This window comes from Phyllobates terribilis, unplaced genomic scaffold, assembly GCF_046119375.1.
Source record: "Phyllobates terribilis strain yellow unplaced genomic scaffold, ASM4611937v1 Scaffold_3__8_contigs__length_932513732, whole genome shotgun sequence".
Taxonomy (NCBI): Eukaryota; Metazoa; Chordata; class Amphibia; order Anura; family Dendrobatidae; genus Phyllobates; species Phyllobates terribilis.
In genome coordinates this window covers 70,508,690-70,536,646 of record NW_027362763.1, presented here as the reverse complement: position 1 = coordinate 70,536,646, position 27,957 = coordinate 70,508,690, and the positions used below count along the sequence as shown (strand labels likewise).

The 27,957-nt window shown below is 44.0% G+C and overlaps 1 protein-coding gene across 1 annotated transcript in view; it reads left to right on the top strand.

The window, feature by feature from the left end:
• The window catches only part of LOC141258838 (cytochrome P450 2C14-like), a 74,393-nt gene extending 46,820 nt beyond the window's left edge, over nt 1-27,573 (top strand). The window contains exons 9-10 of the mRNA XM_073674003.1: nt 7,995-8,136; nt 26,472-27,573. Coding sequence (XP_073530104.1) covers nt 7,995-8,136; nt 26,472-26,650 — 321 coding nt within the window. The 3' untranslated portion in view covers nt 26,651-27,573. The remainder of the gene's footprint in view (nt 1-7,994; nt 8,137-26,471) is intronic.
• The last annotated feature ends 384 nt before the right edge of the window (nt 27,574-27,957 follow it).

Here is a 27,957-nt window from a genome sequence, read left to right as displayed (position 1 = left end):
AGAGCTGACAGATCCTCTATATACTACACCACACAGGAGAGCTGACAGATCGTCTATATACTACACCACACAGGAGAGCTGACAGATCCTCTATATACTACACCACACAGGAGAGCTGACAGATCCTCTATATACTACACCACACGAGGGCTGACAGATCCTCTATATACTACACCTCACTTGAGAGCTGACAGATCCTCTATATACTGCACCACACAGGAGAGCTGACAGATCCTCTATATACTACACCACACAGTAGAGCTGACAGATCCTCTGTATTCTACACCACACAGGAGAGCTGACAGATCCTCTGTATACTACACCACACAGGAGAGCTGACAGATCCTCTATATGCTACATCACACAGGAGAGCCGATAGACACTCTATATACTACACCACACAGGAGAGCTGACAGATCCTCTATATACTACACCACACAGTAGAGCTGACACATCCTCTGTATACTACACCACACAGGAGAGCTGACAGATCCTCTATATACTACACCACACAGGAGAGCTGACTGATCCTCTATATACTACATCACACAGGAGAGCTGACAGATCCTCTATATACTACACCACACAGGAGAGCTGACAGATCCTCTATATACTACACCACACAGGAGTGCTGACAGATCCTCTAAAAACTACACCACACAGAAGAGCTGACACATCCTCTATATACTACACCATGCAGGATAGCTGACAGATCCTCTATATACTACATCACACAGGAGAGCTGACACATCCTCTATATACTACACCACACAGGAGAGCTGACAGATCCTCTATATACTACACCACACAGGAGAGCTGACAGATCCTCTATATACTACTCCACACAGGACAGATCCTCTATATACTACACCACACAGGAGAGCTGACAGATCCTCTATATACTGCAACACATAGGAGAGCTGACAGATCCTCTATATACTACACCACACAGCAGAGCTGACAGATCCTCTATATACTACACCACACAGGAGAGCTGACACATCCTCTATATACTGCAACACACAGGAGAGCTGACAGATCCTCTATATACTACACCACACAGGAGAGCTGACAGATCCTCTATATACTACACCACACAGGAGGGCTGACAGATCCTCTATATACTACACCACACTTGAGAGCTGACAGATCCTCTATATACTGCACCACACAGGAGAGCTGACAGATCCTCTATATACTACACCACACAGTAGAGCTGACAGATCCTCTGTATACTACACCACAAAGGAGAGCTGACAGATCTTCTATATGCTACACCACATAGGAGAGCCGACAGATACTCTATATACTACACCACACAGGAGAGCTGACAGATCCTCTATACACTACACCACACAGGAGAGCTGACAGATCCTCTATATACTACACCACACAGTAGAGCTGACACATCCTCTGTATACTACACCACACAGGAGAGCTGACAGATCCTCTATATACTACACCACACAGGAGACCTGACAGATCCTCTAAATACTACACCACACAGGAGAGCTGACTGATCCTCTATATACTACATCACACAGGAGAGCTGACAGATCCTCTATATACTACACAACACAGGAGAGCTGACAGATCCTCTATAAACTACACCACACAGAAGAGCTGACACATCCTCTATATACTACACCATGCAGGATAGCTGACAGATCCTCTATATACTACATCACACAGGAGAGCTGACACATCTTCTATATAGTACACCACACAGGAGAGCTGACAGATCCTCTATATACTACACCACACAGGAGAGCTGACAGATCCTCTATATACTACTCCACACAAGACAGATCCTGTATATACTACACCACACAGGAGAGCTGACAGATCCTCTATATACTGCAACACACAGGAGAGCTGACAGATCCTCTATATACTACACCACACAGGAGAGCTGACAGATCCTCTATATACTACACCACACAGTAAAGCTGACAGATCCTCTGTATACTACACCACACAGGAGAGCTGACAGATCCTCTATATACTACACGACACAGGAGAGCTGACAGATGCGCTATATACTACACCACAAAGGAGAGCTGACAGATCCTCTATATACTACACCACACAGGAGAGCGGACACATCCTCTATATACTACACCACACAGGAGAGCTGACAGATCCTTTATATACTACACCACACAGGAGAGCTGACACATCCTCTATATACTACACCACACAGGAGAGCTGACAGATTCTGTATATACTACACCACACAGGAGAGCTGACAGATACTCTATATACTACACCACACAGGAAAGCTGACACATCCTCTATATACTACACCACACAGGAGAGCTGACAGATTCTGTATATACTACACCACACAGGAGAGCTGACAGATACTCTATATACTACACCACACAGGAAAGCTGACAGATCCTCTATATACTACACCACACAGTAGAGCTGACAGATCCTCTGTATACTACACCACACAGGAGAGCTGACAGATCCTCTATATACTGCACCACACAGGAGAGCTGACAGATACTCTATATACTACACCACACAGGAGAGCTGACAGATCATCTATATACTACACCACACAGGAGAGCTGACAGATCCTCTATATACTACACCACACCGTACAGATCCTCTATATACTACACCACACAGTAGAGCTGACAGATCCTCTGTATACTACACCACACAGGAGAGCTGACAGATCCTCTATATACTACACCACACAGGAGAGCTGACAGATCCTCTATATACTACACCACACAGGAGAGCTGACAGATCCTCTATATACTACACCACACAGGAGAGCTGACAGATCCTCTATATACTACGCCACACAGTACAGATCCTCTATATACTACACCACACAGTAGAGCTGACAGATCCTCTATATACTACACCACACAGGAGAGCTGACAGATCTTCTGTATACTACACCACACAGGAGAGCTGACAGATACTCTATATACTACACCACACAGGAGACCTGACAGATCCTCTATATACTACACCACACAGGAGAGCTGACAGATCCTCTATATACTACACCACACAGTAGAGCTGACAGATCCTCTATATACTACATCATACAGGAGAGCTGACAGATACTCTATATACTACACCACACAGGAGAGCTGACAGATCCTCTATATATTACACCACACAGGAGAGCTGACAGATCCTCTATATACTACAGTCATGGCCAAAAGTATTGAGAATGAGACAAATAGTAATTTTTCCAAAGTTTACTGCTTCATTTTTTGTAATAGCAATTTGCATGTACTCCTGAATGTCAAAGAGTGATCAGCTTAACAGCAATTACTGTACTTGCAAAGTCAATATTTGCCCAGAAAATGAACTTTAACCCCCAAAACACATTTCAACATCATTGCAGTCCTGCCTTAAAAGGAGCAGCTAACATTGTTTTAGTGATTGATCCATTAACACAGGTGTAGGTGTTGATGAGGACAGGGCTGGCGATCAATCAGTCATGATTAAGTAAGAATGACATCACTGGACACTTTAAAAGGAGGCTGGTTCTTGGTATCATTGTTTCTCTTCAGTTAACCATGGTTATCTCTAAAGAAAAACATGCAGCCATCATTGCACTGCAACAAAAATGGCCTAACAGGGAAGAGTATCGCAGTTACAACGATTGCACCTCAGTCAACAATCTATCGCATCATCAAGAACTTCAAGGAGAGAGCTTCCATTGTTGTCAAAAAGGCTCCAGGGCGCCCAAGAAAGACCAGCAAGCGCCAGGACCGTATCTTAAAACTGTTTCAGCTGCGGGATTGGACTACCAGCAGTGCCGAGCTTGCTCAGGAATGGCAGCAGGCTGGTGTGAGTGCTTCTGCACGCACTGTGAGGCGGAGACTCTTTGAGCAAGGGCTGGTTTCAAGGAGGGCAGCAAAGAAGCCACTTCTCTCCAGAAAAAACATCAGGGACCGACTGATATTCTGAAAAAGGAACAGGGAGTGGACTGCTGAGGACTGGGGCAAAGTCATTTTCTCTGATGAATCCCCTTTTCGATTGTTTGGGACATCTGGAAAACAGCTTATTCGGAGAAGAAGAGGTGAGCGCTACCACCAGTCTTGTCTCATGCCAACTGTAAAGCATCCTGAAACCATTCATGTGTGGGGTTGCTTCTCAGCCAAGGGAATCGCTCACTCACAGTCTTGCCTAAAAACACAGCCATGAATAAAGAATGGTACCAGAATGTCCTCCAAGAGCAACTTCTCCCAACCGTCCAAGAGCAATTTGGCGCCCAACAATGCCTTTTCCAGCATGATGGAGCACCTTGCCATAAAGCAAAGGTGATAACTAAATGGCTCATGGAACAAAACATAGAGATTTTGGGTCCATGGCCTGGAAACTCCCCAGATCTTAATCCCATTGAGAACTTGTGGTCAATCATCAAGAGACGGGTGGACAAACAAAAACCAACAAATTCTGGCAAAATGCAAGCATTGATTATGCAAGAATGGACTGCTATCAGTCAGGATTTGGTCCAAAAGTTGATTGAGAGCATGCCAGGGAGAATTACAGAGGTCTTGAAGAAGAAGGGGCAACACTGCAAATATTGACTTGCTGCATTAACTCATTCTAACTGTCAATATAACCTATTGGTACTCGTAATATGACTGCAATTATATTTCTGTATGTGATATTAACATCAGACAAACACTAATAAAAACCAGAGGCCAGCAGATCATGTGAAAATATCATTTTGGTGTCATTCTCAAAACTTTTGGCCATGACTGTACACAACACAGGAGAGCTGACAGATCCTATATATACTACACCACACAGAAGAGCTGACAGACCCTCTATATACTACACCACACAGTAGAGCTGAAAGATCCTCTATATACTACATCACACAGGAGAGCTGACAGATGCTCTATATACTACACCACACAGGAGAGCTGACTGATCCTCTATATACTACACCACACAGGAGAGCTGACAGATCCTCTGTATACTACACCACACAGGAGAGCTGACAGATCCTCTATATACTACACCACACAGGAGAGCTGACAGATCCTCTATATACTACACCACACAGGAGAGCTGACAGATCCTCTATATACTAAACCACACAGGAGAGCTGACAGATCCTCTATAAACTACACAACACAGAAGAGCTGACACATCCTCTTTATACTACACCACACAAGAGAGCTGACAGATCCTCTATATAATACATCACACAGGAGAGCTGACACATCCTCTATATACTACACCACACAGGAGAGCTGAGAGATCCTCTATATACTACACCACACAGGAGAGCTGACAGATCCTCTATATACTACACCACACAGGAGAGCTGACAGATGCGCTATATACTACACCACAAAGGAGAGCTGACAGATCCTCTATATACTACACCACACAGGAGAGCTGACAGATCCTTTATATACTACACCACACAGGAGAGCTGACACATCCTCTATATACTACACCACACAGGAGAGCTGACAGATCCTGTATATACTACACCACACAGGAGAGCTGACAGATACTCTATATACTACACCACACAGGAAAGCTGACAGATCCTCTATATATTACACCACACAGTAGAGCTGACAGATCCTCTGTATACTACACCACACAGGAGAGCTGACAGATCTTTTATATACTGCACCACACAGGAGAGCTGACAGATACTCTATATACTACACCACACAGGAGAGCTGACAGATCATCTATATACTACACCACACAGGAGAGCTGACAGATCCTCTATATACTACACCACACCGTACAGATCCTCTATATACTACACCACACAGTTGACCTGACAGATCCTCTGTATACTACACCACACAGGAGAGCTGACAGATCCTCTATATACTACACCACACAGGAGAGCTGACAGATCCTCTATATACTACACCACACAGGAGAGCTGACAGATCCTCTATATACTACACCACACAGTACAGATCCTCTATATACTACACCACACAGTAGAGCTGACAGATCCTCTATATACTATACCACACAGGAGAGCTGACAGATCCTCTGTATACTACACCACACAGGAGAGCTGACAGATACTCTATATACTACGCCACACAGGAGACCTGACAGATCCTCTATATACTACACCACACAGGGGAGCTGACAGATCCTCTATATACTACACCACACAGTAGAGCTGACAAATCCTCTATATACTACATCATACAGGAGAGCTGACAGGTACTCTATATACTACACCACACAGGAGAGCTGACAAATCCTCTATATATTACACCACACAGGAGAGCTGACAGATCCTCTATATACTACACAACACAGGAGAGCTGACAGATCCTCTATATACTACACCACACCGAAGAGCTGACAGATCCTCTATATACTACACCACACAGTAGAGCTGACAGATCCTCTATATACTACATCACACAGGAAAGCTGACAGATACTCTATATACTACACCACACAGGAGAGCTGACTGATACTCTATATACTACACCACACAGGAGAGCTGACAGATCCTCTGTATACTACTACACCACACAGGAGAGCTGACAGATCCTCTATATACTACACCACACAGGAGAGCTGACAGATCCTCTATATACTAAACCACACAGGAGAGTTGACAGATCCTCTATAAACTACACAACACAGAAGAGCTGACACATCCTCTATATACTACACCACACAAGAGAGCTGACAGATCCTCTATATAATACATCACACAGGAGAGCTGACACATCCTCTATATACTACACCACACAGGAGAGCTGAGAGATCCTCTATATACTACACCACACGGAGAGCTGACAGATCCTCTATATACAACATGACACAGGAGAGCTGACAGATCCTCTATATACTACACCACACAGGAGAGCTGACAGATCCTCTATATACTACACCACACAGGAGAGCTGACAGATCCTCTATATACTACACCACACAGGACAGATCCTCTAAATACTACACCACGGAGGAGAGCTGACAGATCCTCTATATACTGCAACACACACAATAGCTGACAGATCCTCTATATACTACACCACGCAGAAGAGCTGACAGATCCTCTATATACTACACCACACAGGAGAGCTGACACATCCTCTATATACTACACCACACAGAAGAGCTGACACATCCTCTATATACTACACCACACAGAAGAGCTGACAGATCCTCTATATACTACACCACAAAGGAGAGCTGACAGATCCTCTATATACTACACCACACAGGAGAGCTGACAGATCCTCTATATACTACACCACACAGGAGAGCTGACAGATCCTCTATATACTACACCACACAGGAGAGCTGACAGATCCTCTATATACTACACCACACAGTAGAGCTGACACATCCTCTGTATACTACACCACACAGGAGAGCTGACAGATCCTCTATATACTACACCACACAGGAGAGCTGACAGATCCTCTAAATACTACACCACACAGGAGAGCTGACTGATCCTCTATATACTACATCACACAGGAGAGCTGACAGATCCTCTATATACTACACCACACAGGAGAGCTGACAGATCCTCTATATACTACACCACACAGGAGAGCTGACAGATCCTCTATATACTACACCACACAGGAGAGCTGACAGATCCTCTATATACTACACCACACAGGAGAGCTGACAGATCCTCTATATACTACACCACACAGAAGAGCTGACAGATCCTCTATATACTGCACCACACAGGAGAGCTGACAGATCCTCTATATACTACTCCACACAGGACAGATCCTGTATATACTACACCACACAGGAGAGCTGACAGATCCTCTATATACTACACCACACAGGAGAGTTAAAAATCCGATTCCTATTAAACCTTCATCCGAAATCAGATTCTATATTTGAAAGTATTAAAAGTTTTAATTTTGGTCCCAATGTGCAATAGTATTAAAGTCATCCTTAATAAGTTTTTATAATGTGCTGATTTTTGCATTATATTTTTTTATAATTTAAACCTCATGATTCTGTTCCTCTAGGCCACTCTTGTTTTTCCACTACTACATTCCATACTCCGAGATAAAGCTTACTTTGCGAAACCAGATGAGTTTTATCCAGAACACTTTCTAGACACTAAAGGAAATTTGAAAAAGAATGAAGCCTTTGTCCCCTTCTCAATTGGTAACGTTTAGAATTATTGAATTTTTTATAGCGTTTTTACATTATTAACCTCTTGATGATCATACCTAATTATTCTTGCCGTTAATAATAATCTGTGGTAAAGTGTTGTTGCTCTATTATTGAAACCATACTGTTAATATATGCTCTCCAAATAGAGTTTACTTTTAAAACACACTTTTTAAATTTTGGTACATACAGTATGTAAGCTAACAGGAAATTACAATGGATCCATAGGTTAAACAAAACCTTCTAACATGTACAACAAAAAAGCCTTTAAAAGATAAATTTTATTGGTATACAATAAAAGCAAGAAAAACTGCTAAAATTCCTAAACAAAAAAGTCCTAATTGGCCCAAAGTGAAAACAACAAGTATACACTAATAAGTCAAAATATTAAAGAGCAACATAAGTAATTAAAAGGGGGAGGTAGGGATAAAGGGACATGGGAAGCATAAATACAATGTCTCCCTATACGATTTGCCCTGTGGTTATCCCTACTTGCCTGCCGAGGTTGGTAACCTAGAAAAACAAGTCAGATACGCGCCCCGCTGACCGCAGTCCATGCGTCACGACTCCAATAAGCCTCATCTGATGGATCACCTATCTCTACTTCCTCATGAATCAGTACCAACAATGGGAATACCCGTTGATGTCGTGGTGAACTGTAGCTATAAGGGGTCCTCTTTGATTTTTGAGTGATATTCCAGTATGGTTTTTCCTGTATTATTATTTAAAACCTTGTGGGTTGCTTATCTGTGGCATTATACTCTTAAACAGTGGGTACGGAAAGTATTCAGACCTCTTTAAATTTTTCATTCTTTGTTTCATTGCAGCCATTTGGTAAATTCTTTAAAAGCTTTTTTTTTTCTAATTAAAGTACACTCTGCATCCCATCTTGACTGAAAAAAACAGAAATGTAGAAACTTTTGCATATTTATTTAAAAAAAAAACTGAAATATCACATGGTCATAAGAATTCAGACCTTTTTCTCAGTATTGAGTATGTAGCATCGGCGTCTCTGCCCCCTGCTAGGCAGAGACGCCGTCCCACTCACCTCCTCGCTCCCCGCTCTGTGTTCTTGCTGCCGGCGCGCGCAGCTCCCCGGGCACTGTGCTTAGGGCGCACGCACGCACGCTCCCTCCTCTTACAGGGGCCGCGCGCGCTGTCCTAAGGAGTCCCCGGCCAATAGCCGAGGGTCCTCCCATATATAAGGCACCTCCTCCAAAATGGAGGTGCCCTAGCAACAGTTGTCGCACAGTATACTTACCTATGCTTCAGCCCTCAGGTCCCACTGCTAGCATGACTAGTCCTGTCTGTTACCTGCCTGTTACCTGCCTGTTACCTGCCGTGCCTGCCAGCCCGCTTACCTGGAAGCACCTGCCTGTTACCTGCCGTACCTGCTAGCCCACTTACCTGGAGGCACCCACCGTCACTTGCCGTGACCACCTGCCGAGCCTAACCGGAGGCTCCTGCCGTCACTTGCTGTGACCTCCTGCCAGCCTACCTAGAGACTCCTGCCGTCACTTGCCGTGTCTACCTGATAGCCTACCTGGAGACTTCTGCTCGCCAGCCTGCCTGCTTTGCCCATCTGCAATTCTGGTCAGTCCCTGCCATCTGTATCGTGGGAGTCACCTGCTCCCTTACAAGGTCGTCCCCAGAGTAGCACCTGGTCCCTCTGCTCAGTCACTCCCTGGTCACGGAGTCGTTAGCCGCCGTACGACCAGGGTCAGGCTGAGTTGATACTTAGTTACGCCCCTCTGGGCGCAGCACAGAAGTTCCACCTCCCGGACCCGTAAGAGAGTAGAAGCACTCTTTTGAGCTAGTACAGCCATGAGTCTTCTTGGGAATAAGGCAACAAGTTTTTCACACCTGGATTTGGGGATCCTCTGCCATTCTTCCTTGCAGATCCTCTCCAGTTCCATCAGGTTGGATGGTGAACATTGGTGGACAGCCATTTTCAGGTCTCTCCAGAGATGCTCAATTGGGTTTAGGTCAGGGCTCTGGCTGGGCCAGTCAAGGATGGTCACAGAGTTGTTCTGAGGCCACTCCTTTGTTATTTTAGCTGTGTGCTTAGGGTCATTGTCTTGTTGGAAGGTGAACCTTCAGCTGAGTCTGAGGTCCAAAGCGCTCTGGAAGAGGTTTTCATCCAGGATATCTCTGTACTTGGCTGCATTCATGTTTCCTTCAATTGCAACCAGTTGTCCTGTCCCTGCAGCTGAAAAACACCCCCATAGCATGATGCTGCCACCACCATGTTTCACTGTTGGGATTGTATTGGGCAGGTGATGAGCAGTGCCTAGTTTTCTCCACACATACCGCTTAGAATTATCACCAAAAAGTTCTATCTTCGTCTCATCATACCAGAGAATCTTATTTCTCATAGTCTGGAAGTCCTTTATGTGTTTTTGAGCAAACTCTATGCGAGCTTTCATATGTCTTGCACTGAGGAGAGGCTTCCATCAGGCGACTCCGCCATAAAGGCCCGACTGGTGGAGGGCTGCAGTGATAGCTGATTTGTGGAACTTTCTCCCATCTCCCTACTGCATCTCTGGAGCTCAGCCACAGTGATCTTGGGGTTCTTCTGTACCTCTCTCACCAAGGCTATTCTCCCACGATTGCTCAGTTTTAAAAAGACTTCTGGTGGTCCCAAACTTCTTCCATTTAAGGATTATGGAGGCCACTGTGCTCTTAGGAACCTTGAATAATTCAGAAGTTTTTTTGTATTCTTGGCCAGATCTGTGCCTTGCCACAATTCTGTCTCTGAGCTCCTTGGGCAGTTCCTTTGAGCTCATGATTCTCAAAAAGAGAAAAAAAAATGATCTTTTTAGAATTTACCAAATGACTGCAATGAAACAAAGAGTGAAAAATTTAAAGGGGTCTGAATACCTTCTGTACCCACTGTAGGTTTATTTAGGATAAATAAGAGCACTTTTTATTTGTTTTAATGCCTTGCACTGATGACACCTTATTATATCAGTGTTTACACTTGCATTACTGTTCGATAATCATTCTTTGTCCATATTCTATGGATGTGGTGTCTGTATTCCTCTTATCAAGGGGGTTAATCTATTTAAGGGTTAGTCCCTTTTCAGAGCTCCCTAGGGTCATCTAGGGTAAGAGAATGGTGAGCAGGGGGGCCTATCTGGTTTCCTGAATTACCAACCTCTGCGAGCAGGTAGGCTTATCCATAGGACATATGGTATAGGGAGAGATAGTATTTATGCTTCCCTTGTACCTTTATCCTTACTTCCCCTTTTTCTACCTTATCTTGTCCTGTATTATTTTGGCTTATTAGTGTATATTTGTAATTGTTGTTATCATTTGGGCCAATGAGGACATTTTTGTTTTGGGATATTCGCTGTTTTCCTTGGTTTTCCTGGTTATTATAAAGTTTATCTTTAATAGTTTTTTCTGTCTAGGTTCGAAAAAATTTATACAGTATGTACCAAATTTTAGCATGTGCTATTATTTCCCTATTTTTTTAATTGGAAGATGTTAATAGCCAAATTAATCAGGGTAAAAAAAAAGCTAGAACATTATTCATATACTATAATTTTATCAGGACAAGAGTGAAACTATATATTATATTTTTTAGTCAGTAAGACACTCCTGAGGTTAGCATATGTAAATGTCAATAGCAGTTTTACTGTAATTGGGGGAATGTGGTTGATGGTCTATTAATGGGGCATCTGTGGGTGATGCACTATTATTGCAGTGTCTGTGGGTGCTGCATTGTTTCTGCATTGCATGACAGCATGGCAAATCAGGGATGTTCATGGGTGGAGCCGAATTTTTGGTGCGAACAAGCCAGAACCCCGAACACGAATTTGAAATGCCGAACAAATTCGCTCAACACTAGTGATGAGCGAGCACTAAAATGTTCGGGAGATTGTTACTCGAGTCGAGCAAATCGTAATACTTGGGTGCTCGACCTGAGTAACGAGTATAATGGAAGTCAATTGGAAACTGGAGCATTTTTCAGTCCCCCCCCCACCTCCCTGGAGTTTTGGAAGGGGTTTAAAAATTGATCAAATCGATGGAAACTGCTCTGAAATGGCATGGAAACAGCATGGGGAAGACCCCTGGAAGCATCTCTGACTTCCAGGTCTCTACTGAGAGCAATGTTGTCAGAGTATTATGCCACTTTTGCTGATTAACAATAAAACATACAAAACCAAAGATAAAATGGATTTTACTGGAAAGAATGTTGAGAAACATTCTTTCCAGGATAATGACTTGGATATAAAGCAAAATAAATAAGAGAAAAAAAATTCTCCTCCACACCTTGGGCTATGTTCACACGTAGTGTTTTTGCTGAGTTTTTTGTCCGTTCGCATTACTTTCAATGGTGAAAAGAGAAAATTCACCAGTAATTGTAATTTTAACATTTTAATACCTTATCTGGCCTTGTGGTGTGTGAGACATGATCAGATACATCCTGTTTAATTTATGAAGGAGGGACTCTGAACGTCAGAAAGTCATCAGTCAGTCTCCACTATTTGTAGAGGACTATCAGGAGGCCATTACTATTGTTAGAGGGCAGTAGATGGCACTCACTATTGTCAGAGGGCCATCCGGTGGCCCTCACTTAAATTTTAGAGGTCCAGCAGCTGGCCCTCACTAAACATTGTTAGATTGCCAGCAGCCAGCCGTCATTAAGCAGTATAATGTATCAATCTGAGGTGGTCAAATTTTCTTTTTCATATATATTCTGTAAAGTTTGAAACTTGGAGGGCCAGCAGGTGGGCCCCCACAAATCATAGAGTGCCAACAAGCAGCCTCCACTATTTTTAGGTGTATTGGGAACAGATGAGACCAAGATAGAGCTTTTTGTTAAAGCATACCATTCAACTGTTTACTATAAATGGAATAAGTCCTACAAGTATATGAACCCAGTACTTACAGTCAAATATGGTGGAGGTTCAAAGATGTTTAGGGGCTGTTTTTACTTCCTCTGGCACTGAGTGCTTTGACTATGTGTAAGGCATCATGAAATTTGAAGTTTCCCAAAGGGTCGCAATGTAATTCCAAGTGTTAGAAAGATGGTTTTGCATCCTAGGTAATGGATCTTACAGCAGGACAATGACCCCAAACATACTTCAAGAAGCACCCAGAAATGTATGGAAGCAAAGTATTGGAGAGTTCTGAAGTAGTAAATTCAGCTCCAGTAGTGTAAAGTCTCCCACCACTACCTCTTACATACAGATACTACAGAGAAACTGCAAAAGTTTAATTAATTAATTAATTAATTCAGTTAATTTGGCCTGCTTTGACTCATTTCTGAGTACATATTACAGTAGAAATCATGAATCTGTTAATAAGAGTTTTGAAAAAAGCAATCAAGTTATAGACAATGGAAGAGATGTATGTGACCAGAATAAATACTCATTTCCAGCAGATGACACCTAGCACCTATCCCTATACTACATGCAGCTAAAAGCAATATACAGTGGGTATGAAAAGTATTCAGACCCCTTTAAATTTTTCACTCTTTGTTTCATTGCAGCCATTTGGTAAATTCTAAAAAAAAAAATTTTCTTTAAAGTACACTCTGCACCCCATCTTGACTGAAAAAAAACAGAAATGTAGAAATTTTTGCAAATTTATTAAAAAAGAAAAACTGAAATATCACATGGTCATAAGTATTCAGACCCTTTGCTCAGACACTCATATTTAAGTCACATGCAGTCCATTTCCTTGTGATCCTCTTTGAGATGGTTCTACTCCTTCATTGGAGTCCCGTTGTGTTTGATTAAACTAATAGGACTTAATTTGGAAAGGCACACACCTGTCTATATAAGACCTCTCAGCTCACAGTGCATGTCAGACCAAATGAGAATAATGAGCTCAAAGGAACTGCCCAAGGAGCTCAGAGACAGAATTATGACAAGGCACAGATCTTGCCAAGAATATAAAAGAATTTCTGCATTACTCAAGGTTCCTAAGAGCACAGTGGCCTCCATTATACTTAAATGGAATAAGTTTAGGACCACCAGAATTCTTCCTAGATCTGGCCGTCCAGCCAAACAGAGCAATCGTGGGAGAAGAGCCTTGGTGAGAGTGGTAAAGAAGAGCCCCAAGATCACTGTGGTTGAGCTCCAGAGATGCAGTAGGGAGATGGGAGAAAGTGCCACAAAGTCAACTATCACTGCAGCCCTCTACCAGTCGGGCCTTTATGGCAGAGTGGCCCGATGGAAGCCTCTCCTCAGTGCAAGACATATGAAAGCTCGCATAGAGTTTGCTCAAAAACACATGAAGGACTCCCAGACTATGATAAATAAGATTCTCTGGTCTGATGATACGAAGATAGAACTTTTTGGAGATAATTCTATGCGGTATGTGTGGAGAAAACCAGGCACTGCTCGTCACCTGCCCAAAACAATCCCAACAGTGAAACATGGTGGTAGCAGCATCATGCTATGGGGGTGTTTTTCAACTGCAGGGACAGGATGACTGGTGGCAATTAAAAGAAACATGAATGTGGCAAAGTACAGAGATATCCTGGATGAAAACCTCTTCCAGAGTGCTCTGGACCTCAGACTTGGCCGAAGGTTCACCTTCCAACAAGACAATGACCCTAAGAACACAGCTAAAATAACAAAGGAGTGGCTTCAAAATAACTCTGTGACCATTCATTACTGGCCCAGCCAGAGCCCTGACCTAGACCCAAGGGAGCATCTCTGCAGAGACCTGAAAATGGCTGTCCACCAATGTTCACCATCCAACCTGATGGAACAGGAGAGGATCTGCAAGGAAGAATTGCAGAGGATCCGCAAATTCAGGTGTGAAAAACTTGTTGCATCATTCCCAAGAAAACTCATGGCTGTACTAGCTCAAAAGAGTGCTTCTACTCAATACTGAGCAAAGGGTCTGAATACTTATGACCATGTGATATTTCAGTTTTCTTTTTTAATAAATTTGCAAACATTTCTACATTTCTGTTTTTTTTCAGTCAAGATGGGGTGCAGAGTGTACTTTAATGAGAAAAAAAAAAACTTTTTAGAATTTACCAAATGGCTGCAATGAAACAAAGAGTGAAAAATTTAAAGGGGTCTGAATACTTTCCATACCCACTGTATATAAGGAATATATTAAATGTTTTTTTTTTTTTTTTCGGTTGCAGCTGCAAGGACTATAAGGCAATTATCCCTGATTATGTAGCGTCGGCGTCTCTGCCTCCTGCCGGGCAGACGCCGTTCCCCTCACCACCACGGTCCCGGTCTGGCGTCCTCCAGCTCCCCTGTTGCTGCCCGGGGTGCGCGGACCACGTGCAGTTTCCCCGATACTGTACTTAGGGCGCGTGCTCCCTCCCTCCCTCTTAAAGGGTCCGCGCACGCCGTCCTTAATAGTCCCTGGCTTATGGCCGGAGGACTACTCCTATTTAAAGCACATCCTCCAAAATGGAGGTGCCTGTGCAAGGTTGTTGTTTGTGTGCTAACACTCTCCTCAGCCCTCAGGTTCCAGTGCCCGCGAGCCTGTCTATCAGCCGTGCACGCCAGCCTGTCTTTCTGCCGTGCCCACCTGCCTGCCTACCTGCCATGCCCGCCAGCTTGCCTAACCAGCTTGCCTTGCCACCTGCCTGTTTTCCGGCCATGCTCATCTGCTGTACCTGTCAACTTCAGCCATCTGACCCCTGGGAGTCGCCTGCTCTCACACAAAGTCGGTCCCAGAGTGGCACCTGGTTCACCTTCCCGGTCCCCCCCTGGTTCACAGAGTCGACTAAGCCACTGTGTGTCCAGGGTCGGTCAGGGTAGGCACTTAGTTACACCCTTCTGATCCCTACTTGCATCACAGCACTGAGGTTGCACCACCCGGATCCGTAAAAATTTGCACAGGCCATGGAATCCGGTGGCTCCCAGGCTCCTTCGCACTCAGACCTGTACCAAGAGGTCTCTCGCCAGAGATCCCAACAGGATACTATCCTGTCCTATCTGCGGACAGTCAACTCCCGCCTGGATGTGCTGTCCATCCCGACTTTGTCTGCCTCCAACCGAGCGGCACCCACTCCGGCGGCACCTTAATCCAGTTTTGCTGCAACACCCGGCTTTGGACCCCGGCTTTCTGCGCCTCCACATTTTGGTGGTGACCCTGCCCTATGTTGAGGCTTCATAAATCAGTGCACACTTGTATTGCCAAGTTTTTAGCAATAAGGTTCGGATACGGCTTTAAAGAAGGCAACCACTTGTAATATAACGCAATTTTATTTATAATAGTAAATTTGAAAGATAAAATACAGAATCAAAGGAATAGTATGATATTATGATATTGCGTACACTTTTTTAGATTAAAGGTTACAAAGGTTAAATACTTGTAAAGGTTAAATATTTATAAAGGTTAACCTATTTACTATTAGATAGAAGAAGAAAAAAGATTTCACTAGTAGCATGTACATCATCTGTCCGGAAACTTCAGCTGGAGAAGTGTTTAGCGATGGGCAGAGAATGCGTACTAGGTCCTATACTGTGAAGAGCGTCCTCTTCACAGGCCCACAATGCTTCTGCCATAACTGAATTCTTCAACAGCTTTATACATTTTAGAAAAAGGCTTATCCAACCTAATATTACGTAACCATGAAAGTTCATAGGTTGTTGTCCAACATTCCAATCCTGTGACAGTGGCCAGCTATCACAGATAAGCAATGCCGGACAAGACCTGTTCACGGACCATTCTACTTCTGTCATAATGTTTACATATGATAAGAGTAAATCTTACACCGGGTTATAAATCAGACCAAGGTTTTCTTCCCAGACAGCATATTGTGTTAAGAAGCTATATATCAGTGAGATACATTCACAGATAAAGTACACCTTAACACCAAATATATAATAAGAATAGTAATTAAAGGTTGGATACATCATAATGGGTTTCAGATAGCCACTTATATTTTTGGTACTACAATAAGCGTCTCCACCTTAAGCCATATGCCTGTAGTCTTATTTACAATTTTGTGCAATCGTCTGTCTCTGGTTCTAGCAAACACAGTGTATACAAAGTCGAATTCACTTCAGTAATAAAGATTAAACCTCAGACTGTTAGCAAACTTAAACTAAAGCTATGTTTTAGTATGTTTGGACTAATGACTCCTAGTCTACTGAGGTAGGATACCTACAAATGCTGACATGTCTGGTTCCTATTTTATTTCAATATGGATTTGAAATATAAAATAGCCATTTTTCATGTTCATACTACAACGCTGCACTTTGAACTCCTGGCACACCAGTTCACCTCCGACCGGGCCAAGGTGGCATTCATCATGTCTCACCTCACCGGAGAGGTGTTGGCGTGGCTTAACCCTCTGTGGGAGAAAGGGGATACTCTGGTGTCCGATCTCCAGGCCTTCCTCGCGGCTTTCCGGAAGGTGTTCGATGAGCCTGGATGAAAATCTTCTACTGCCTCCTCTCTTCTCCGACTCCACCAAGGGAGATTCTCTGTGTAACAGTATGCCGTGCATTTCTGAACCCTCACATCTGAACTTGCCTGGTACAATGAGGCTCTGGTGTCCACCTTTTGGGAGGGCCTTTCCGGACGGATCAAGGATGAGCTAGCCGGTCGTGGCATACCTCCCTCCCTGGACGACCTGGTGTCATTAGCTATCCGGATTGACATCCATTTTCAGGAGCGTTCTAAGGAGACGACCCGTGAGAGAAGACCTCTGTGCCTCGCTCCAACCTTCCAAAGTCCAGTCTCACAACCAGCACTCTCCCCGGTGTCTTCTCCAGAGTCTCTGCAAATTGACCAAGTTAAGATGGTCAAGTCTCGCCAGGAGACCCGCCGCGCCGAGGGGAGTTGCTTCTACTGTGGCAGTATAGAGCATCAGCTTTGCTCCTGTCCGGTGAGACCGGGAAACTCCAGTGTCTAGGACCACTCGGAGAGGTTGTCCTAGGCAAAAGTTCTTCCTCTCCGCCCTTGACTCTGTCTGTTTCAGTTACCAGTGGCAAGACCCGCTTCTTAGAGACTACCTATCTGGATTCTGGAGCCACTGGGAATCTCATTCAAAAAGCCGTTGTGGAGCGTTTTCAGATTCCTACCATCCGTCTGGCTGATCCTTTAGTGGTTTCCTCTGTGGATGGAAAGCTTCTCTCTGAAATCATCTTGTTTGTCACTGAGCCTGTAACTCTTCAGGTGGGAATGCTACATTCGGAGAAGATCTCCTTTTACGTGCTGTCCGGTTTCTCGCATCCCCCAGATGCACCTATCAGTTATAATACCCCCGGCAGCACTAAAAACCCACTCTGGCAAAACGCTAGTGGCAGGGCAGGCCAGGACCTGCAAGGCGTAGAGAGACAGTTCATGCCATGTGTCTAGCATATAGCAATATAGCAATAGTTGTAAGGCACTGAAGAATCACAGAGGACGCTGGTACGGTCGGCAAGATACTCCTTCAGCATCTTCCAAAATTTTTCCCTCGTTGTCAGAGTACCCCACACATCAAGACCTGGGTGGTAGGAAGGTCTGAGAATACTTCCCCAGACCTTTGAAAGTGTTCCCCTGCCTCTGCTGCATCTGGTGTGTGTCTCCCTCGTCTCTATTTCTCAGCTGTCCAAAGGAACTGTGACCTCTGCTGCCAGCATTGTCAGATGGGAATATTTTAAATAAATCTTCAACCAGGGCCTTCTGGTACTGCAACATTTTAGTACACCTCTCTGCCATGGGAAGAAGAAATGAAAAGTTTTCCTTGTAGCGTGTGTCTAGATGGGTGACCAACCAGTAATTAGTGTTGGCCAAAATGCGCACTACGCAAGCGTCACACGAAAGGCAGCTGAACATGAACTCAGCCATTTGTGCCAGACTTCCAACAATCAAGACTTCCCTGTCCCAACCAAGAGCATGACATCCATGTTCTCATCCTTTTCCTCATCCTCATCCTCCTCCTCATCCTCCCTCTCCTCCTCGTCTTGAGGCCATCCATGCTGAACAGACGAGATAAGGGTGGTGTTAGTTTTACCGTCTGTAGTGCAGGCAAGCAGCTCCTGTTCCTCCTTCTCATTATCACTCAATCCGAGTTGAGAAGATGAGATGAAGCTGGGCTCTGCAGCATCACCCTGTATAGTTTCATGCTTCATCTCAACTTGCTCTGCCTGCAAAGCCTCCTCTTTGATTGTGAGCAACGAGGATTTCAGTAGACAGAGAAGTGGGATGGTGACGCAGATTATGGCATCATCGCCGCTCACCATCTTGGTGGAGTCCTCAAAGTTTTGGAGAACCGCACAGATATCAGACATCCATGCCCACTCATCATCTCTAATGTGCGGCTGACCTGAATAATGACGGGCGTGTTGAAGCTGGTACTCAACAACTGCCCTCTGCTGTTCACAAATCCTTCCCAACATCTGCAAGGTTGAGTTCCAACGCATTATGACATCGCACTCCAGTTGGTGAGCTAAAAGCTGCAAATGCAGCTGAAGCATGATGAGGGTGGCGGTAGCTGTAGGTGACTTTCGAAAATGGGCACACACGTGGCGTTCTTTGACTAGCTGCTCTGTCAGATCTAGGTAGGTTTTGAGAAATCGCTGAACCACTAGGTTGAGCACATGGACCAGGCATTGTACGTTTGCGAGCTTGCCTATCTTCAGAGTCGCCACCAGGTTCCGGCCATTGTCACACCGAACCATGTCTGGCTGTAGGTTCAGCGGTGTCAGCCACAGATCTGGCTGATCTTTTACAGCTGTCAACAACTCTGCAGCGGTTTGCGATTTGTCACCTAAGCATATAAGCTTCGGCACTGCCTGTTGCCGCTTGGCTGAGGCCGTGCTTCCAGCTTCTAAGTGATGTGGTCATTTCAGAAATGGAGGCTTAGGAGGAGGTGCAGGAGCTGTAGAATGTGTGGGCAACCCTGATTGACGCAGGGCCCGCAATCTTCGGCGTCGGGAAGACGTGTTCCGTCCCAGGGTTCGACTGGGTCCTGGCTTCCACTATACTAACCTAGTGTGCCGTCAATGAGATGTACCGCAGCTGGCCACAAGCACTCGTAAAAGAGTCTGTGCATATGTGGACCTTCCCAGTAACTGCGTTGTTGAGGTAACAGGATTGCGTTCCAAGGACTGGGGTAGGGACAAATGAAGGCAGCACTGGGACAAGGACAAGGGTGCTGACGGTGATGGTTGCAAGTGTGTAACAACAGGTGCAGGGCGGAAGGCATCTTCTCCTGCACCATGGACAGAGGACAGAGGATTGGCGTGCATGCACAACAGCGGAACAGGCAGTGGTGTCACCCGAAGACACTATGTCTGGATCCCGGAATTCGGCCCAACTAGTCGGGTGCTTTGCTGTCATGTGCCTGAGCATGTGGTGGTGGTCAGGCTGGAAGTTTTGCTGCCCCTGCTGATGCTGGCATGGCAGAGGTTGCAAATAGCCTTTTTGGGGTTATCTGGACAGTCTTTAAAAAAGAGCCAGACTCTGGAAGACTTAACAGTTGCACTGGCAACTTCCCTCGTGTTGGTGGTCCTGTGAATAGTTTCCTGCCTTCTGTCTGTGGCCACCCACTGCTTCTTCCTGCCTGTTATGGTGCTATGCCTCCCTCCCCCTCTGTGCTGTTGTCCTCGCTATGCATATTACCTTGCCAGGTTGGGTCAGTGACTTCATTGCCCACCACCTTGTCTTCCATGTTCGCACCCTGGGCCTACTCCTGACTTGGTGGCAATTGTGTTGCATCATCATCCACCTCTTACGACAGTAATTGCACTTTACCACCATCGCCTTCGTGTGACCGTGGCTGCTCAAATATTTGGGCATCGCTACATGCAAACTCCTCTTGCCCCACTTGAAGCTGGCTGGAAGAGAGGCCCGAATGTATAAATGGAAAAGTGAGCAGCTCTTCGGATTGTCCAAGTATGGGATCACTTGTCCCCGGGTACTCGGCATGGTGGGAGGAAGGAGGATCAGGTTGAGGAATCTGTGGTCTAGACTGAGACTGGACCATGTGGAAGATAGAATGGTGGTGGTGGTGGTGGAAAATTGACTGGAAGCATTATCTGCTATCCAAGCAACAACCTTTTCACACTGCTCTAGCTTCAATAGTTTTGTTCCACGGGTTCCTTAGTAATTGGGACAGGAAGGTAGTTCAACATGATGTGGGTGTTTGCTGTGCTCCCTCAGCAGGCAAAGTTTCATCTTACCCACGGCCTCGGATTCTTCGTGCAGCATCACCATCACATCCACTTCCCCGTCCCTTGTCACGCGCCTTGCCCATTTTAAATGGAGTATAATATTTGGCACGCTTCAAAAAATGTCATGATTATTACCTCAGTAATATGGGATCACGTCTGATGACGACGGTTTTAGGAAGTGGCCTTATAGATGTGGTATTGGTCAGCACCCAAGTGTGAATAGGATGATCAACACCCAAGTGTCAGACTTGAAGAGGAGGGTAATATTTGGCCCATTCCAAAAAATGTCACAATTATTACTGCAGTAATACGGGATCACGTCTGATGACTACAGTTTTAGGAAGTGACTTATTAGTATGATATTGGTCAGTAACCAAGTGTGAATAGGTTGAACAACACAAAACTGGCAGACTTTAACTGGAGTGTAATATTTGTCACGCTCCAAAAAAATGTGACGAATATTACTACAGTAAGATGGGATCACGTCTGATGATAGAAATGATTCTCTGCTTCCACAATACAGCAATGCGAATAAAATCAAAAAAATATGGCTGTATTCTGCTAACAAGCAAATGGAGCAGTAAAATGGTGTAATGTATTGCTTTTTAAGGAAATAATCAGGATTAAGAGCAAAAAAAAATTAGCCCTGATATCAAGGGCTATAGATATCTCTAACAGCAGCAAACAGAATGTGCAATGGACCCTATTGTGCTGTATATAGTGTTCACAAACTCTGCCTGTCTAACTCCTGCTATCACCAGTAATATATGCAGCTGCATTAGTCCTAAGAAGGACAGTTATTTCAGATGGATATATATCTTGATGTGGAATACCTCGACCTAACTAATAAACTGCCATTTCTGTCCCTCACTCAGCAGCACCTCTCCCTATTCCACCTGTCTGAAAGGTAGACTGTGACGAGCATAGGGTCACTGGGTCTTATATAGACCCAATAACGCTATGCCGCCAGCCAATCACTTTAATCCCACAACCAGCATGGCTACGGTAAGACAATGAGTTGCCGGCAATCCCTGCATGTTAAATGGCTGTCTAAAGAGCGCCAAATATGCGGGACGGGGACCCTAGCTCCCGGAAGTACTCGCCAAGCGGCGAGCATCTTGAGCAGTGAGATTCTCGGGCGAGTACCGAGCAATGGCGAGCACGCTCGCTCATCACTGCGTACAGAATAACAATGACTGGCAGGCAATCCCTACATGTTTATTGGCTGGCTAAAAAGCACCAAACATGCAGGGCGCGGACTCGAGCTTTCGCCCGAGCATTCAAAGAATAACAAGCATCTCAAGCACACTGATGCTCGAGCAAGTAACGAGCAGTGACGAGTATGATCGCTCATCACTACAGTGGATCCATTTTAGACATGAATTCAATTTGTCTGCTACTTAAAATGAAACAGAAAAAATGGACATTTAAACTTGACTTTACACATTAGATGCATACATTTCACACAGAGCACGTACACATTGGACATATAAAGAATATAAATCTTATATATATATAAATATATATATATATATATATATATATATACACAGTACAGACCAAAAGTTTGGACACACCTTCTCATTTAAAGATTTTTCTGTATTTTCATGACTTTGAGAATTGTACATTCACACTGAAGGCATCAAAACTATGAATTAACACATGTGGAATTATATACTTAACAAAAAAGTGTGAAACAACTGAAAATATGTCTTATATTCTAGGTTCTTCAAAGTAGCCACCTTTTGCTTTGATGACTGCTTTGCATACTCTTGGCATTCTCTTGATGAGCTTCAAGAGGTAGTCACCGGAAACGGTTTTCACTTCACAAGTGAGCCCTGTCAGGTTTAATAAGTGGGATTTCTTGCCTTATAAATGGGGTTGGGACCATCAGTTGTGTTGTGCAGAAGTCAGGTGGATACACAGCTGATAGTCCTACTGAATAGACTGTTAGAATTTGTATTATGGCAAGAAAAAAGCAGCTAAGTAAAGAAAAACAAGTGACCATCATTACTTTAAGAAATGAAGGTCAGTCAGTCCGAAAAATTGGGCAAACTTTGAAAGTGTCCCCAATTGCAGTTGCAAAAACCATCAAGCTCTACAAAGAAACTGGCTCACATGAGGACCGCCCCAGGAAAGGAAGACTAAGAGTCACCTCCGCTTCTGAGGATAAGTTTATCCGAGTCACCAGCCTCAGAAATCGCAGGTTAGCAGCAGCTCAGATTAGAGACCAAGTCAATACCACACAGAGTTCTAGCAGCAGAAACATCTCTACAACAACTGTTAAGAGGAGACTTTGTGCAGCAGGCCTTCATGGTAAAATAGCTGCTCGGAAACCGCTGCAAAGGACAGGCAACAAGCAGAAGAGACTTGTTTGGGCTAAAGAACACAAGGAATGGACATTAGACCAGTGGAAATCTGTGCTTTCGTCTGATGAGTCCAAATTTGAGATCTTTGGTTACAACCACCGTGTCTTTGTGCGATGCAGAAAAGGTGAACGGATGGACTCTACATGCCTGGTTCCCACCGTGAAGCATGGAGGAGGAGGTGTGATGGTGTGGGGGTGCTTTGCTGGTGACACTGTTGGGGATTTATTCAAAATTGAAGGCATACTGAACCAGCATGGCTACCACAGCATCTTGCAGCGGCATGCTATTCCATCCGGTTTGCTTTTAGTTGGACCATCATTTATTTTTCAACAGGACAATGACCCCAAACACACCTCCAGGCTGTGTAAGGGCTATTTGACCAAGAAGGAGAGTGATGGGGTGCTACGCCAGATGACCTGGCCTCCACAGTCACCAGACCTGAACCCAATCGAGATGGTTTGGGGTGAGCTGGACCGCAGAGTGATGGCAAAAGGGCCAATAAGTGCTAAGCAATTGGGCAGCATGGTGGCGCAGTGGTTAGCACTGCAACCCTACAGCGCTGGGGTCCTGGGTTCAAATCCCACCAAGGACAACATCTGCAAGGAGTTTGTATGTTCTCCCCGTATTTGCATGGGATTCCTCCGGGCTCTCCAGTTTCCTCCCACACCTTAAAGACATACTGATAGGGAATCTAGATTGTGAGCCCTGATGGGGACAGTGACAATAATGTATGTGAACCGCTGTGGAATATGTTAGCGCTATATAAAATTAAAGATTATTATTATTATTATAATTAAGCATCTCTGGGAACTCCTTCAAGATTGTTGGAAGACCATTTCCAGTGACTACCTCTTGAAGCTCATCAAGAGTGTGCAAAGCAGTCATCAAAGCAAAAGGTGGCTACTTTGAAGAAGCTAGAATATAAGACATATTTTCAGTTGTTTCACACTTTTTTGTTAAGTATATACTTCCACATGTGTTAATTCATAGTTTTGATGCCTTCAGTGTGAATGTACAATTTTCATAGTCATGAAAATACAGAAAAATCTTTAAATGAGAAGGTGTGTCCCAACTTTTGGTCTGTACTGTATAATATATATATATATATATATATATATATATATATATATATATATATATCGGATACATGCAGATAACACATCATGCTTTTCTAGAAAAGCTAAATAATCATAAACAACACTGAGTTACATTGTAAAACCTTTATGGATCATCACTTTTAAAGCAGCAAGTCCATTGCGCACCTAAACTCTGTCACGCTGGTAACTCGCACGCCTTCTCAGTGCCATTCTACTCACCACGGTCACCGCTCTGCTTCTCCTCATATCAGGCCGTCTCGCTAAGGTTGCCTCTTGCAGCACTCCCCAGCACTACTGCATCTTCCTGCTGTCTCCATCTGGCTATAGAGAGGCATTGCCAGTCTCTGTAGGAATTTAATCAAGCAGGGGATATTCTATGCAGCTCCTCCTACCACTCCTTGCTTGAGCTTTGGTTCCAGTTTTCAGTAAGCATCTAGTTCCCATTCAGGGTGTTTTGTTCTTTTTCTCTACTGTTACCGACTTGGTTTGTCTTCTTTTCTTGTCTGATATCTCCTTTCCTGTTCCTGGCTACGTATTTGAACCTTTGTAGCCTGCCCTGACCTTGAACTGTCTGAGTATGTCTCGGCTTGTGTCCACTGTACGTTGTATCCCTGCCTTGACCGGTTGGTCAACTGCTGCACGTCCGGTCACTGCCCTGGAGTGGCACCTGGTGGCTACCCTAATGGCCCAAGCCTAATCTCACCATCAGAGGCTCTAGTGAAGATCAGGTAACCACTTAGTCACGCCCCTCCAAGGTAATCCCAATCAGTGGTGCACTGGGTCCAGACCCACCCCCGTCACACTCTGACTACTTGCTAGCTAAGCTCTGCTCACAATCTAATGTCAGCCATGCCCCTAATTACAGAATCACCACTACTAAAGTGAGAGTGGCCCTGATTTGGGAGTCTGTGGATGACATACTATTATTGGGACTGATTCACTAATATTGGGTATCTGTCTCAAATGTACTATTATTGGGCCAACTGCCATTTGAACACTATTATTGGGGCATCTTTGACTGATACACTAATAATGATGCATCTATGGGAGGCTCACTTTTATTGGGGCATCTGTGGCTGATCCATTATTGTTAAATGGGTTGTCCGGTCAAAAGTGATAAGTCTGCAGTCACTCTGTGTGAGACCCAGGACTGGAGGGCCTGTATGAGACCCAGGACTGGAGGGCATGTTTGTGTTATACATACCCCCGGCCATTCAGCGCCGCCTTGCTCCATACACTTGTATAGAACGAGGCCACGCCCCATCTAGTGACGTGGGAAGCCAGTGGGCGCGTCCGACAAGAAGGCACAGCCTCGCTCAATACAAGTGTATGGAGAGTGAGGCCGCTCACTGGCAGGGGGTATGTATGACTCATACATACCCTCCATTACCGGGTCTGAAACCGGCGAATCCCCACAGCACACACTGTCTGTGCTGAGGGGATTCATAAGTCTGCAGTCTCACAGCGTGACTGCAGACCTATCACTTTTGAACGGACAACCCCTTTAAGGCATGTGAAGCTGATGCACTGTTATTGGGGTATCTGTGATTGATGTATTGGGGTATCCAATATAAGTAGAAGTTAGGTAGAATTTGTTTGACTTTCCCTATAGAAGAAAAGTATTAACCATTAGAATAAAAAATATTAATCATAACAGATCAAAGCCTTGAAACCGAATACCAAAATTTGTATAACCTTATTATTTGGTTGTAGTGTGAAATGATTAATCATCTTCAATCAATGTTTTCTGTTCTTCCTTACAGGTAAACGAAGCTGTGCTGGAGAAACCTTGGCTAAGATGGAGCTGTTCATTTTCTTTACAACATTATTAAAAAATTTCACTTTCCATTCTACACCTGGAGCCAAACTGGACCTTACACCTGCACTGGGGGCTGCAAATTCACCTAAACCCTTTGAGATCTGTGCAATATCTCGCAGATAGACTACACTATCAGTCACTACTGGCACAAAACATGTATATAATATTAAACATTTGTTTAAAGAGGTTTTCCTCCAAATCTATCTGGCTAGAATGTGCCATTAATGTAAATGAACAATCAGTGAAAATGAATAGCGGTACCAGAGCGCCAATAACAGGGCAAAAATATTAAAAGGACTGATTTATTAATACACACAACGCGTTTCGGTGGACACAGCCACCTTCATCAGGTGTGACAAGCAGCAAACAATTGATCCTTATATACATTTGACTAGGTATACAATTACCCTTATATACATTTGAATATTAATTATTAATGTAAATGAAATCTATTACTCTATGCTGTAATTTCTTTCAGGGAAGAGAAGCTGACTGATGTGTGATTTTATGGTACGACAGGCAGAAACGTTTTTCTGTTACAGAGTTCTCAAATTAATTTTAGTTAAATGATAAAATTCTGGCTCTAGCTGCCAATAGAGGAAGCGAATGATCTCACTGCATACAATAGCTTCCTCTAGTGGCTGCAAGTGGCCAAAAATTACAGTGAGTGTCTTCAGTTTTAAGAAAGTAGAGGCCTAAAGACAAAAAATATTTTAAAAAATAAATACCCATTACTCACCCGTTAAAATGCCAGTGCCAGGGCTCTGTTGGTCACTGTTATGTAGTTATAACAATATCAATTTCGTGTTTCAATTTTGCATCATAGACATGATTGGCTGCAGAGGTCATGTGAATTATGCATTTTTTTTATACGAAAACATTTCTTGCTTTTGGGCTACTTTCTGGACATCCAGGATAACCCATTTGGTGGTGTTTGAGAGATGAAGAAAAACAATTAATAATTACAAGTAGAGAACTTAGATCAATGTGAACCCACAAAATTATATAAATGAACTGTATATTCTGTAAATATAATTATATTTTAATGTGTTTTTCTGTTTCCATTTCTTTTGTTCCTCAAAATTTAACAAGAAGAAAGAAAGGAAAATCCTATAAATATGTCTAAATGCTATTAAGGGCATCATCGCTTAGCTTGTTCCATTACCTGCGATTGTGCTGTTGTGACGTGGAGAGGAAGCCGTGGGCAAGGTACTCATCTCTTGCTCCCCGTCACGTTACATGAAGGTGGTGTTGGCATATATAACAGACTAAGACTTATTATAAGTGAAAGGAGGACTTTATACTAACCAGACAGCAGATGGCAATAGTGTGTATAGTTATATGCTTGCTGTAATGGGGGAGGAAAGCTCTCAATTGTTGGTTGTTTTTACTTCCTTTGTTTTTTCTTTCCTTTCCTGAATGTGTTATGT